Genomic DNA, 14,592 nt, shown 5'->3' on the forward strand with positions numbered 1-14,592 from the left:
TAACAAAGAGGAAAGCGTGCAGGGAGACAGGATAACACAGGGTGAGAAACAAACACGTTTACAAAGGATAGACAGTGGAGAACAAAGGAAAGGTGCTGGGGAGTAAAACTAACAGATTTGCAGCAGGAAAAACAACTGGGGCTTACCGGACCAGGTAAACCCCCTAGTTGAAGAGCTGGAACTAAAAACACCAATCTATATGGAAATATAGCCAGCAAGTGAGTTAAGTGAAAGGTGAACATATAAAGCCCATCCCAAAATGTGACAGGATAGAATCCAAAGGGAAAATACCTGGAAATAAGCCAATCAAGAAAGGAAAACCAAGACAAAAGAAACCAGCATTTGGACAGAGACGAAAAGGACTGTAGCCCAGCAGACAGAGAAACCGACCACGCAGCAAAAGTTCACTGGATTGGATACCAAAACCGAGCTATGACACCTGCTGCACTGATGCCCATGGCTCGTATGCCCACCCAGACCTTGGGCTTGGAGATTCAACCTCACCAGCTGAAATTAACACTGTGAACTTAATATCTATTGTGATGCTATGGGATCTCTTCAGACCTTAGAAAATAATAAATGTAATATGTAAAAAAAAAATATTTGTATTACCGCTCAACTTTCCAGCTTCCCCCAGCTCCTCATCATCACCCGGTCAGTCAACGCTGCTCGCGCTGATATCCGTGAGCCTCTCGTACTGGGTTGGACTTCCAGCTTTGATGTGGCCAAGGAGGGTTCTGTGCATGCAGATGTAATGTCACGGCGTACACCATAACATCATAACCTTTCATGCCCTTGCACAGAATCCTCATCAAAGCTAGAAGTACAGCCCAGCGTGGGAGGTCCGGGGACTTCAGCACGAGCAGTGGCGATCTGAAGATGCAGCGAGTACGAGAGGTGCCAGAGAGGTAAGAGGTGTATAAGAATTTTTTTAAGCATTTTTATGGCCATTTCTGGATCATAAAAATGGCCGCCAACAATTGCCACTTTTCTAAATCGAAGTAGGAGCGAATTGAATAAAATACATATTTTGGTGAAAGAGGACGTTCATAAAATTAAATTCTACTTGAATTTATTTGCTCCTCTCTAAAAAAAAAAAATTCTGCAGACGCTGTTTGTTGTACTCAGGAACATTTCTCCTTAAGCTGTTCTCTCTGAGCTATTCCAGCCACATTTTATATGGCTATATGTGATTTTATGTGCATATATTTTTGCATTATTTTATGCACTGCTGAATTTTATTTAGATATTTTATGTACCGTAATCATTGTTCTAATATAATTAATGCTAACAATAAAAAAAATCAGTAATTTATATGTATGTCATTAGTAATATAACAATATAGATACTATGAAGTAGTATTGCACAGTGGTGCAGGTTTGTGACAGTGTATCATCTGCTGGGTCAGACAGTCCCAGTGACCTTTGGCAGGGGATGGGGAGAGGGATACTGTGTATTCTTGCAGGGGATGGGGAGCAGCTGGGATACCAAAATAGGAGGTGCCATTTCCCTCCCCTCTGCAAAGCAACTCTCTACAATTCCAAATCCCTGTGTGCAGCTGATGCCAAAGATGGTGAACAAGGAGGCGCTGTATCCAATGGCATCAGCCTGGGAAACACTGCAAAAGCCAGGCAGCTGACAAGCCATTAACACTTCGCAGCCCACGCTAGAGCTCTGCAGGTAAACAAAGCTCCAATGACAAGTGGTAATGGAGAGGCAGCAGGTATGTGGTGCATCCTCCTCACAGATGTGTCCTGCCAGGCTGGTCACTGCTCAATCCATTGACAATGCAAAAGACAAAGGGTTGGAATGAAATGCACAGGAGTGAATGGGGTGACTGCATTGTTTGGGGGATCTTATTATCTCTTGGCCCATAGACCCTGTAGATAGGAAGTTATTGAGTGGATTTTGGATTTGCATGCTTGTGTTGCTCTGTGCCATAGATAATGATGGAGGGAGGTGCATTTATCCTAAGGCTGACAGCTCCCAGCTAATCCCAGTAATGGATGGTAATAGGTTTGCCGTAGTGTCTTCCATCCGTGGGCTTTATTTACAATAACACAACCGCAGATGCCGGCACAGAAGGCTGCGGCTGCCCACACAATAGCATTTCATTGTGGTGGTTATCACTATGACATGCGGTAATCTGCAGGATGGGGGGTGGGGAGTATTATTTTGGGAAATAGTTGGGTAAATAGAAGATGCTGTTGAGCGATGTCTTCTGCTGATTGAAGCTTAACCCATTAGGAAGCGAACCGAGAAACTCCACGAGGCTGAATCCGATTATTCCGTAGGCTTCATAAACAAGGGCGGTAATGTATCCGGAATATACTGTATCACACGTGTCTTTGTATTCCGAGGCATTGCTGCTGTGTAACCTTGTAACATATACACTTACACACAATGGTTCCTCCTTCGTTGGCTTTCACCGATATATCCTGGTGTTAGGTGTCACGGATAAAAGTTTGTGTATTGCCATTCCCTTTATAGTGACTTTTCTTCATTGCCCTATTATTTTGCAGCCATGTCACAAAGGGATCTTGAAGATTACTGCCTTTTATACAACGACCCGACCCACCATGTTGACTTCCTTGACTCGTTTAGGACATTTTATAAAGAAGGTCTATTCACCGATGTCACCTTGATGAGCTCCTCCGGTAAGATCTTCCAGTGCCATAAAGCTGCTTTGGCCGCGTGTAGCCACTACTTTAAGGTGATGTTTACAGCTGATATGAAGGAAAAGTCCAACAATCAGATCAAGTTGTCTGGTATTGACCACTCCATCTTGGAAACGTTACTGAACTACACATACACCGCACAGATCAAGATCACAACCAAGAATGTCCAATGCCTTCTGCAAGCTGCAGACCAGCTCCACTTCGTCTCGGTCAAAGAAGCTTGCGAACAGTTCCTGGTGCGACATCTGGATGTGGACAACTGTTTGGGAATGCATTCTTTTGCTGAATTTCATGTGTGTCCGGCTTTGGAAAAGGAATCTAGAAGAATCATTGTTTCCAGGTTTCAAGAAGTTTGGACTCAAGATGAGTTTGTGGACATTGGTTTTGAGAAGCTGCTCTACGTCTTCTCCCAGAAGAACCTCAACGTGTGGACAATTGAGGCTCTTCTCCAACCTCTGATCAGATGGATTGCACACGATTCCAGGACTCGGCTTCAACGTGTTTATGAACTACTGAAGTGTATTAAAGTTGATGTAGATGAAAATTATCTCAGGACCTCTTTGGAGCTGCACAAGAAGCACTTACTCAACGAAAATAAGATCCAGTCTTTGCTCTACTATGCTTTAAGGACCAAATCACAAGACATGCCCAAAAGATCAACGGCTAATATGTTTGTAGTTGGTGGCTACTACTGGCATCCCTTATCCGAAGTGCACATCTGGGATCCTGAAAGCAACAACTGGATCCAGGGAGCAGACATGCCTGATCACACCAGAGAGAGCTACAGTGCTACCAGTCTCGGACCCCACATCTATATCACTGGTGGATACAGGACAGATAACATCGAGGCACTGAACACCATGTGGATTTATAATACCGAGAGCGATGAATGGACGGAGGGATGTCCTATGCTCCACGCAAGGTACTACCACTGCTCCGTCACCCTGGGTGGTTGCGTTTATGCTTTAGGTGGCTACAGAAAAGGTGCTCCTGCCCAAGAAGCGGAATTTTATGATCCATTAAAAAAGGCTTGGTTTTCCATTGCAAACATGATTAAAGGTAAGTTCATGTGCACACAGTATTGTAGAGCATTCAGAACAAAAAAAACATCCATCTTGATGATATTTCATCTGTGTGTTGTGTGCAGTGTCAGACTGGAGTGCCAAGGGCCCACCAGTAACCAACTTCAGGGCCCCACTTTTCAACTACATGTAAATGTGACATTCACAAATCTATATAACAATGAACTGGGTAGATTGATAAATGAATAAGATGCCGCCTTTATCTGTACATAGTGATTGAAATATATTGTGCCAAGTACTGCTCATATAAGTGGTGGCCCACCAGAGGATTCTCCTGTTCTCCTGTGGGCCAGTCCAAGCATGATTATGTGTGTACCCATTTTTTTTTTAATCCTGGGTAAGAGAGGGCACCAGTCTATGTAAAGGGATCAACCAAATAAAAATAAAGAACAGACGGATGCAAAAAAGGATCATGTAAAATAATGAATGATTCGCACTAAGCACTTTGTTATTTTGATTACCTTCACCAACTTTTTGCTATTGGTCTCCTACAGTATGTGATTGTATAATAGGGTAGAATTAAACGTTGAACAAAGTCCAGCTCACCATGATCGACATCCTTGGAGACTCGGAGCACGGAACCGCTGTGTCAGGGTGTAGGAAATCAAAGAAGAAATGAGGAATCCAGCTCAACGAGGTAGTGAAAAAAACTTCTTTCTTTATTCACTTGAAAATATATTCAGTGGAGGATAAAAACATCAGCAGTTACAAAAGATAAAAAGCGAAAGAAGTTTTTTTCACTACCTCGTTGAGCTGGATTCCTCATTTCTTCTAGAATTAAACGTTACCATGGGTTTATGTGATAATAGACATTCGGCTTTTTGAGCGTTTTTAATGTTTTTTCTTTCATGCACAATAAATATTAATTATCTTAGGTAATCCCTTTTTGCATACTTCTTTTCTTTATTTTCATGCATTTTTTTTAATAATCCGTGTGACATTCATTTTTTAAGTTAAAAAAAGCCAAATTCAGTTTACTGTGTCACTTCTACACTGGATTTACGTAACACAGATGCCACGTAGATAAAGTCTTTTATTGACTCATATTAGCCGCAGTATACTTTTATTACGCCATCTTTTCCAGCTTTGGTTATGCTAACACACCACTGTGACTGTCAAACTGGTCGTGTTAATGGTTAATAAGGTTAGGTTCACACCACATTTGGACAATACTGTTGAAATATTTAAAAAAGAAATGAATGCAATCACTCAAGGGGTTGTTCACCATACAGACAACCCTTTCTCAATTACTATATTCCCCGACATAAAATAAAAACAGCCTGTGCTGGCGCCGGTCCAGAGATGTCGGCGCTGGGTCTCCCGTGACATTGTAAAGACATGTAACTGACATCCTGAACAAGCCAGAAAGCAGCAGCAGTTCTCACGTCTTCTGGATGTCAGTTTCGTCCAAAGGAAGTGAGAGTGAAGCGGACCATTAGTGGCCTCTGATTGGCTACAGGGCTCATGTGACATTACGTCACGCAAACCACGGACAACCCAACGCCGACACTGCTGTAAAGGCGCTGGCATTGGAGAGGAGTACAGGCTGTTTTTAATTTACATTGAGAAATATAGTAATTGAGAAAGGGTTGTCAGAGTAGTGGACATCCCCTTTAAAGTATACGTGTCACCGCAGGTGATTTTTTTTCAGACTATGGCATCATACAGAGCACACACAGACAAAAGGGATTCCTGCTCTCCTGTTTCTATGTAGCACGTGTTCAAAAGCAGCAGCACCATGGAGGACATTATTCATCAGTACTGAGCAGTGTAGCTGTGAATTCTGCAATGAAGCGAGCTACATCACTTTCAAGAAGCTTGAATAGATCTATCAGTCTTTCTTTTTGGCTATTCTTTGACAGACGTTAAAGGGAATCTGTCCCCCTCCATTAGGTATATGACCTATTAACATGGGCATACAGGTGATAGAAATGTTACACTAGTCCTACCTGTAGGCTTTATATTAATCCTCTTGTTGCTAAGAAATGTTATATTCTTTGCTAATGATTTCTTCCAGGCTCTGGAGTGTGCGGTGTCTGTAAGAAATCACTGCCTCCTGTACTAATTGTAATACTACCCCCCTCCCATCAGCGTCAGTTATGGCCCTGGAAGCCTGCGCCCTGCACTCCCTCAGAAATATATACCTCATCCTCCCTTCTGTGGGCGCTGCATTCAGGGATCTTCTGCTCAGACGCCGGCAAATTCTGCTCCAGTGACCTCCGGTGTGCACTCCGATAAGATGCTCGCTGAGCAGTGTAGCTGTGAATCCTGCAATGAAACATGCTAAATTACATTCAAGAAGCTTGAGTAGATATATCAGTCTCTTTTTGCCTGTGCTTACACTGTGTTCTCTCCCAGACTTTAATACACAGTTACAATTTAATCCCCTAGTGAACGGGGAGATCCTCCTATTATTTTCTTTGCCAAAAAAACAGACTAGCAATTTTTCAATGTAAATAATGAGTTTAGGAGGGAGGAGAAAAAGTGGCACATAAGTGGAGAAAGAAGCAAACTTCTCTGATAAGATACAGTGCCTTGCGAAAGTATTCAGCCCCCTGGAACTTTTCAACCTTTTCCCACAGATCATGCTTCAAACATAAAGATACCAAATGTAAATTTTTGGTGAAGAATCAAGAACAAGTGGAACACAACTGTGAAGTTGAATGAAATTTTTTACTTATTTTAAATTTTTGTGGAAATTAAAAAACTGAAAAGTGGGGAGTGCAATATTACAGTATTCGGCCTCTTTACCATAATACTTTGTTGCTCCACCTTTTGCTGCGATTACAGCTGCAGTCACTTGGGGTATGTCTCTATCAGTTTTGTACATCGAGAGACTGAAATTCTTGCCCATTCTTCCTTGGCAATCAGCTCGAGCTCAGTGAGGTTTGATGGAGATCGTTTGTGATCAGCAGTTTTCAGCTCTTTCTACAGATTCTCGATTGGATTGAGGTCTGGACTCTGACTTGGCCATTCTAACACCTGGATACATTTATTTGTGAAGCATTCCATTGTAGATTTTGCTTTATGTTTGGGATCATTTTCTTGTTGGAAGACAAATCTCCGTCCCAGTCTCAGGTCTTTTGCCGACTCCAACAGGTTTTCTTCAAGAATGGTCCTGTATTTGTCTCCATCCATCTTCCCATCAATTTTATCCATCTTCCCTGTCCCTGCTGAAGAAAAGCAGGCCCAAACCATGATGCTGCCACCACGTTTGCCAGTGGGGATGGTGTTTTCAGGGTGATGAGCTGTGTTGCCTTTACGCCAAGCATATCGTCTGGCATTGTTGCCAAAAAGTTCGATTTTTGATTCATATGACCAGCGTAACGTCTTCCACATGTTTGGTGTGTCTCCCATTAAATTTCGTTCAACTTCACAATTGTGTTCCACTTGTCAATTCTTCACCAAAAATTTACATTTGGTATCTTTATGTTTGAAGCATGATATGTGGGAAAAGGTTGAAAAGTTCCAGGGGGCTGAATACTTTCGCAAGGCACTGTATATTACAAATGTTCCTATATTCCTTTTTTTTTATTGATTTTTGCAAAGTTTAATGAAAAAACAGTAACTATTTAACAGCCTGTTATATGCAATGAGGCTGACAGATGGAAGCGCAATCACTTCATTGTTAATATTTGACTGTAATGAGCCACTAATACAAAACAAAATGCATGAAACCTGTGTGACAAGGTATTGGTAAAGAGGTACAATTTTTCTTTTGCATAATTTGTTTCTAAACGGTTGCAGATTATTATATTTTATCTTTTTTTTTAATCCAGATTTTTCATTGAAACACACATACTCTTCCGTGCAGATTTATTTATTATGATACGTGTTCATATTTGACGTGATCCCTGTGATAGGTGTTGGGAACGCTACCGCCTGTGTGCTGCGCGAGGTGATCTACGTCAGCGGAGGGCATTATGGATACAGAGGAAGTTGTACTTACGATAAAATTCAGAGCTTCCACTCTGATATAAATGAATGGAGCATCTTATCAGTCTGTCCACATCCAGGTAAAGATTACATTTTACTCCTGGGGATATGTCATAATAAATAATACTGCAGTATTTACTTGCACAAAGACATGCAAACCCCCCAAAAACCCACCGATGTAAATGAATCCTTGCATGACCAGTAGTTGGTGGGGTTGGTATGGGAAACAAAAAAAGATTAACAAAGTGCATCCAATCCTATCTCTGCCAGAAAATCCATTTTAAAGCGGAGTGGTCACTAAATTTCAGGATACAAACTGCATACTTTATTCAGATCTGTCACACCTGATGAGGCCAGTGTACTTACTTTGAAAACATATGTGAAAGTGGCTGTATAATTATCGAATTGAGACAATGCCATTTTCTTATAAGGCAGGGAAACTGTCACTAATACAGCCAGTCTGACGTGGATTGTCAATGCCTATGACAGAAGCCAAAGTCAAATATGAGACTGGATCGGTTTTGTGCATTCACATGGGGGACTTTTTGACCCCCGTTTTTGCAATGTGTAGGTGTTAAGTGGCTGACTTTCTAGCAATCACAATTTTATCACCTATTCTGCGATATCTCAGGTTTTCAAAAAATATTATATAGCTCTACAGCCGCAGGTAGGATAGAAAAATACGAAACTGATTATAAAAAGGGATCAACCTCTACGTACCAATAGTAGACCACAAAAATGAAGAAAAAGGGGTACGTATAAGTTCGCTCATCACTAGTATGTATTAAATAGTGATTACCTTGAACTATTTCATATTTGACAAAAATAAAAAAACTTAAATGTTTTTCTAACCTTTTGTTTTTGCTTAAAAAAAGAGAAAAAAAAGAGAAATACTTCACAATTGTAATCTGGGTATTTGATGGAGTTGTCCAGTGAAAATAAGTTATTCCCTATTCAATGGATCTATGGGATCTGATCACTGGGATCCGCTATCGGAAGAACAGGGAACTTTTATTTCCATTAAAATGGAGCTACGGTGTTCATCCTCGACTATGGCGCCATTCACCCTCTATGGGGCTGCTGAGTCCTGCACTCGCCATTTTCCGGCGGCTTCATAGAGAATGAATGGAGGTTGAAGAATAGAAAATGCATGTCACTTTTTTTTTGAAACAGCTGAATTTGCTCCAAACTAGTCACTGTCCATTCAGGAAAAAAAAAAAGTTTCCACTTGTCTAAAAAAAAACAAAAAAAAATTAAAAACAACGCGGTGTACATAACTTTAGAGCCTATGCACACGTCAAAACAAAACGGCTCCGAGTTTCCGCACTGATTATTTTTATTTAGTTTCATCAGAAAATAAAAAAAAAAAAGTTTCTCTAACTCTTCCTATCAAGTCATCCATGAAAAACAGATTTCACCCGTGTCCGTTTTTTTGTATTGCCGATTGTTATAAGAAGCTCTAATCAACATTGGACATGTCTCAACAATCAATTTTCGGTCCCATTCACTATTGTACGATTGCTATCCAGAAAAAGAAAAATGATGCGTCTCTGAAAGTTCCGGCACAAACCAATTTTTTTTTCGGATTTTTTTTGGACTGGTAAAATAAACATATTATACAAGTTTGGTATCACCCTAATCATACTGACTCAGAGAATTATGTAGTCAGGTCATTTTATTTTTATGTACCAGTGAATGCTGGAAAATCAAAGCTTCCCCAATAAAAAATAATAATAAAATAGCGTATGTTGGACAAAAGGCTTTAACTGAAAATCGCCACCCGATCATGAATGGTTAAATTTGATCTATATAGCATAATATTTTCCCTTTGGAACGGTCTTTGTGTGTAACGTGTCTGTCTTCCCCCTTCCTCAGAGTATGGGCTGTGCTCCATCACACTGCACAATAAGCTTTACCTGGTCGGAGGACAGACTACGACCACTGACTGCTACGACCTTGACAGCGATCAGTGGGTGGAGCTGGCGCCAACCATGGAGCGGAGGATGGAGTGTGGCGCAATCGTCATGAATGGATTTATATACATCACCGGCGGCTACTCCTGGTCTAAAGGCACCTACCTGCAGAGCATCGAGAAGTACAACCCCGAGGCCGATAAGTGGGAACTACTGGGAAACCTTCCCAGCCCCATGCGGTCCCACGGGTGCGTCTGTGTATATAACGTATAGGAACATGCAGTGTCTGTTACATCACTGTATTATTTGGGACGTCGGCTCAGGTACATGGGGTTCAACTTTTTCTAGATTATTAGTCAAATATACCAAACGGCATTATGTCATCCTGGCACTTTGCATCAAATTTTTGCATTTTGCCAAACTCGCCCACATTAACTGCCTGAACAGTTTTGGTTGCTCCCAAGTCAGCCGGGCACGTAGAGGTTCCCATTATTTGGATGATCAATAAAGGATGAAAAATTTGGCAAATTGAATTCCATTTGCACGGTAAAAACCCTCCAAAAAATAATAAAACACCTTTCTTTAATGACATCCACAATATTTATGTGTTTTAGATACTTTCTTCACCTCCTCAAACAATGGGGGTGTGACGCAACAGAAAAGTGGGGTGGCCTAATTATATACACTGCCTAATTCTTAGACAGTCCCAATTCCTTCCCGATATCCATCGTACGTGTACACTGCAAGTTGGGAGCGGGTGTATGGTGCGGGCTCACAAGCTGAGCCCGCACCATACAAGTCAAATGGCTGCGTGTCACAGCCAGTCTTGCTGTGTCTGCTGGGGGTCTGTTATAGACCACCATGCCTGCTATCACAGAGCTCCGTTGAAACCTAGCCTGTGCATGGGCTTCAAAGGACACCGTGATGTTTACTATATACAGCAATATTTTTTGCCTTTCGATTGCTCAAAGATCATAAAAATTAGCACTAAATAAAAAGGCCCGTATCTCTGGAACCGTATGGCAGATTCAAGAAAAACTAAAATAGGCAATTCTGATGCTTCATTCATTTTTTTCTTTACAGCATTTAGATTGGATTTTTTTATGCGGCGATGCCAAATGTGCTTTTCTTATATTTTTTTTTAAGATTGGGAAAAAGGGGTGATCAAAACTTTTTATGTGATTTTTTTTAAATTACTTTTTACAGATTTCTTTTTAGCCACATCTTTATATGACTTGAACTTGCGATCATTTGATCACTTGTACTATATACTGTTGTACTTTACAGAACTGTCACCTGCCCCATATGGAGTGCTCCATGAGGCCACCCCCGATGTAAAAGTACGTCCTACGTCGGGAAGCTGATAATTTGGTACTTAGGAATTTATTTAGAATTCCTTTTTTTCTGTTTTTGGAGCACAACTTTCAATTAAAAATGTGATTTTTTTTAATGTTTAATATTAAATCAATGGCATGTTAGCAAGTTATATGGAATAAAATATTACTGTAACTGAAAGAGCACCTGTTACTCAAAAAATCTGCATGAAATACCTTAGGAAAAAAAAATCCCTGAGCTCCCCTGATTCTGCTGCTCTTTTCTATTTTGCAATGCGACGTTCCATTGCAGAAATATTCACATTTGTTTCGTTTGGAGCGCAGTATGTGAAATCTCTACTTGTAGTTCAACTGGTTGTTTCTTCAGTCTTCTCTGGGGGTGTGCGCTTTAATCTTTTCCTCCTAGATGCAACCAATCATAACATATCAGTGTGATTGGCTGTGTGTGGGAGTCAGATGTGAAAGAGCACGCCCCAGAGGAGACTCTGAATAAACTTCCAGTTGCACTACAAGCAGAGATTTCACATACTGCACTCCAAAGGCAACAAATGTGAATATCTCTGCATTGGAGAGAGCCAGCGCAAAATGGAAAAGAGCTGCAGAATCAGGGAAAATCAGGCATTTTTACAAGGTATACGGTTTGTTTTTTTAGCAAGTGACAGGACCTTTTTAAAGCACAAATGTTGATGCTATAAAGTTAATTTTTTTTCTTTGTATGAGTAGCTCTACATATTGAAATGACATGTATATATGGTATTAATTTTTTAATGTTGCTTTTTGTCATTATAAATGACGATGTAATAAAAGATCAAATGCATAAAGTGGTAATGTTGGGAACCTAATCAAATAATTGGTACCTGCTCCACCAATAATCGACTTTTAGGCCACGGGTCACTGCTCTACTACAACTGCGCTTGGACACTGAAAGAAGAAGACTCTGCTGATAGGTCTATCTTTCTAGAATTTAAGAAAGTATACATTTTTTTTGGGGGGGGGGGGGAGACGATCATTTTTACTTTTAAACTGGTGCGCTGGTGGGCACTTTCATTTTTGGGGGGCATTCAGGGGGCATTAATAATTGCCTCTAAGAGGGCACTTAGGCATTATTACTTTTTGGGGCTCCAATGCGGTATTATTACTTTTTGAGGGGTACTCAATACACTGATCTTTGTTAAGGGGGCACTGGGGCCATTGTGACTTTATGAAGGGGCTTGCTTTGTAGTTTTACTCTATGAAGGGAAAGGCCGGGAATTATAACCTTCAATGGGGCACACAGAGGACTTCCATCATCTCTTGCATAAGATGTGTCCATCTGTAAAACAGAATGTGGCTCCCAAGTTAAGAAAGGTTGGGGACTCCTGCCCTACATTACTGCTCTTTAACCTGTGGCTTTCTTGAACTACAACTTGTAGCTTGCCTTGATAGCCACCGATTGTAGTTATGCTAGGAATTGTGGCCAACCTGGGGAGAGATGGTTTTGCAAATCTGATGCAGTGGCATTGGTGGGAGATCATTGCTGGGGACTATAGATGACGACTGCGGCGCCAAGTTGCAGTTTTACAGTCACTTGTGGGGAACCAAGAGCTGGAGAGTACAACGGCGCGCTATGAGTTGTAACCGTACAACTTGGGGGGTTGTAGTTTTGTGAAACATCTGGAGAGTTACGGTTTGGGGACCAGTACTGGAGACCATAGATGGAGGCATCCAAAATACGGGGGACTCGAACATATCGAGAGTGCTGAAGACTCGGTTAGGCTATGTTCACACTTGCGTATGGCTGCGTACGTCCTCCCTTAAGCTCCACGTACTTCCGCATGCGTCCTGCGTATCTATCTTTAACATTAGGTACGCAGGGACATGCATTGTATGCGTCCGCATGTGGCGTTTTGACGTGCCAGACGACCACACTGAAACACAACTGCAGCGTCTCCGGACTTGTCTCCAATCGGGCACATCTGGGACATCATTGTTCAGCAATTACAAAGGAAGCTGCCAGCAGCGGATCTTGATGAAGTGCATTCAGCATGGCAGACCATTCCTGACAATTAATACTCTGATAGCAGCCAAAAGTGTAAGCGTGAGGGTCTCTGCATGTGCACCCTACTCCATACTGAATAAATCGAGAGGCTTCGAATATTTTGATCCCATTTTCTCACCATTTGCAGATCAGTAACATGTCTATCCACACTGTGATTTCCATATTTCCACTACTTTTCGTTCCTAGGGAAAGGTATCCAGCACTCTGTAAGTGGGATAAAGTCTTCATCCATATTTCAGGAACATAAGTGTAGAGAAGACGACTTAGCAAAAGCAACGCGTTTCGACCAGAGGATGATTAATCATGTTAAGACCCTCTGTGTGAAACGCGTGGGTTTTGCCAAGTCCTCTTATTATCTTCCAGAAGATTTGATCCCACTCACAGATTGCTGGATCCGTCCACCATTATTGTATGAGGATTATACTGCGGAGCTGGGATCCCGCTGCCTTTCCTCCTTCTTGATGTCGCACATGTTGAGAGCATCTTGATCTGGGAAATATTTAAGGTTCATTATTCACACACGGTAAATGACGAGAAGCCGGGGGAGATCTACTGCGCCACGTATGGGGTCCAGTCCTGGTTTATGGGACTTTGAATCCCTGATTCTGCGAAGTTTTTCATCTCGGGATTTGAAGCGTTAATGATTTGGGATTTTTTTTCCTTCCCAGAATTGTTATTTGCAGCCTTCTGATTGGACGCCGACTAGTTTGGAGCAGATTCTATCAGGATCGATTATAAAGCTGTGACTTGCACTTTTTTTTTTCTCACCAGGCGTTTTTACAAAACCTCTGCGGGAAAGAAAACGCTGAAAAAACTCCTGAACAGCAAAGGGAAAATCTTGACTCCAAAAACTCCCCAAAGAAGGAGCGTTTCCTAAGGCAGTTTTTGACCCTGTAAGGCTACGTTCACATTTGCGCTGTTGGGCGCAGCGTCGTCAAAGCATACCGACGCATGCGTCATGCGCCCCTATGTTTAAGATGGCGGGCGCATGACGCTCGCCGGTATGCGATGTATTGCATTTTACAACGCATGCGTCAGTTTGACGCACTAGACAGGGCGCGGAGGACGCTACTTGGAAAAACTCAGGAACATTGGTACTTTATGACAATGTATGCGTTGTTGGTTGCGTCGACGACGCTGCGCCCAACAACGCAAATGTGAACGTTACCTAAATCACTCTGCCTGCACATGGGCCTCAGGCTGTGTTCACACCAAGAGGTTTTTTTTAGGCATTTTCCAAGCTCTTTAGAAACGTTGGAAAGGAGCTGCTCAAAAAAAAAAAGTGTGCATGCTCACACTGAGGTTTTAGCGCACACATTCTCCAATTAAGACGCATGGGAGAGTTTCTGCTCCAAAAAACTGCTGAAATAAAGTCCATGTGCACAGGACCTTACAGAGCCGACTTCTGACCGTGCGAGTCTGGAGGGGGCACGCAGTGCTGGGAGCCGGGGGAGGCTGCGACGCCCTGGTTCTCCGGCACCGGCTGCTCCACACACACACGCGCCAGACCCCAGCGCTCAGCACGGCGGGAAACTCCCGGTGCACACAGGTAGCGCAGAGGCTGCTGCAGTGCATGCCGGGAGGGGGCGCAGAGGCTGCTGCAATGCATGC

At 42.1% G+C, this 14,592-nt stretch overlaps 1 protein-coding gene across 2 annotated transcripts; it reads left to right on the forward strand.

Annotated features, from left to right (window-relative positions):
- The first annotated feature begins 1,550 nt into the window (after positions 1 to 1,550).
- Positions 1,551 to 11,759, forward strand: KLHL23 (kelch like family member 23). 2 transcript variants are annotated; one of them, XM_069733103.1, is made up of 4 exons: positions 1,551 to 1,723; positions 2,523 to 3,737; positions 7,624 to 7,776; positions 9,572 to 11,759. In XM_069733103.1, the coding sequence occupies exons 1-4, from the start codon at positions 1,696 to 1,698 to the stop codon at positions 9,880 to 9,882; spliced, it is 1,707 nt and encodes a 568-aa protein (XP_069589204.1). In that variant the 5' UTR covers positions 1,551 to 1,695; the 3' UTR covers positions 9,883 to 11,759. The 2 variants fall into 2 exon arrangements, with proteins under 2 accessions (XP_069589204.1, XP_069589205.1); XM_069733104.1 differs by having other exon boundaries at positions 1,553 to 1,680.
- The last annotated feature ends 2,833 nt before the right edge of the window (positions 11,760 to 14,592 follow it).

This window comes from Ranitomeya imitator, chromosome 7 (genome assembly GCF_032444005.1).
Source record: "Ranitomeya imitator isolate aRanImi1 chromosome 7, aRanImi1.pri, whole genome shotgun sequence".
NCBI lineage: Eukaryota > Metazoa > Chordata > Amphibia > Anura > Dendrobatidae > Ranitomeya > Ranitomeya imitator.

Coding starts and splice junctions, on each gene's coding strand:
- KLHL23 (XM_069733103.1), top strand. CDS start 1,696: ATGACAAGTGGTAATGGAGAGGCAGCAG. Junction 1,724..2,522: donor TGGTAATGGAGAGGCAGCAG/GTATGTGGTGCA, acceptor ATTATTTTGCAG/CCATGTCACAAAGGGATCTT. Junction 7,777..9,571: donor ATCAGTCTGTCCACATCCAG/GTAAAGATTACA, acceptor CCCCTTCCTCAG/AGTATGGGCTGTGCTCCATC.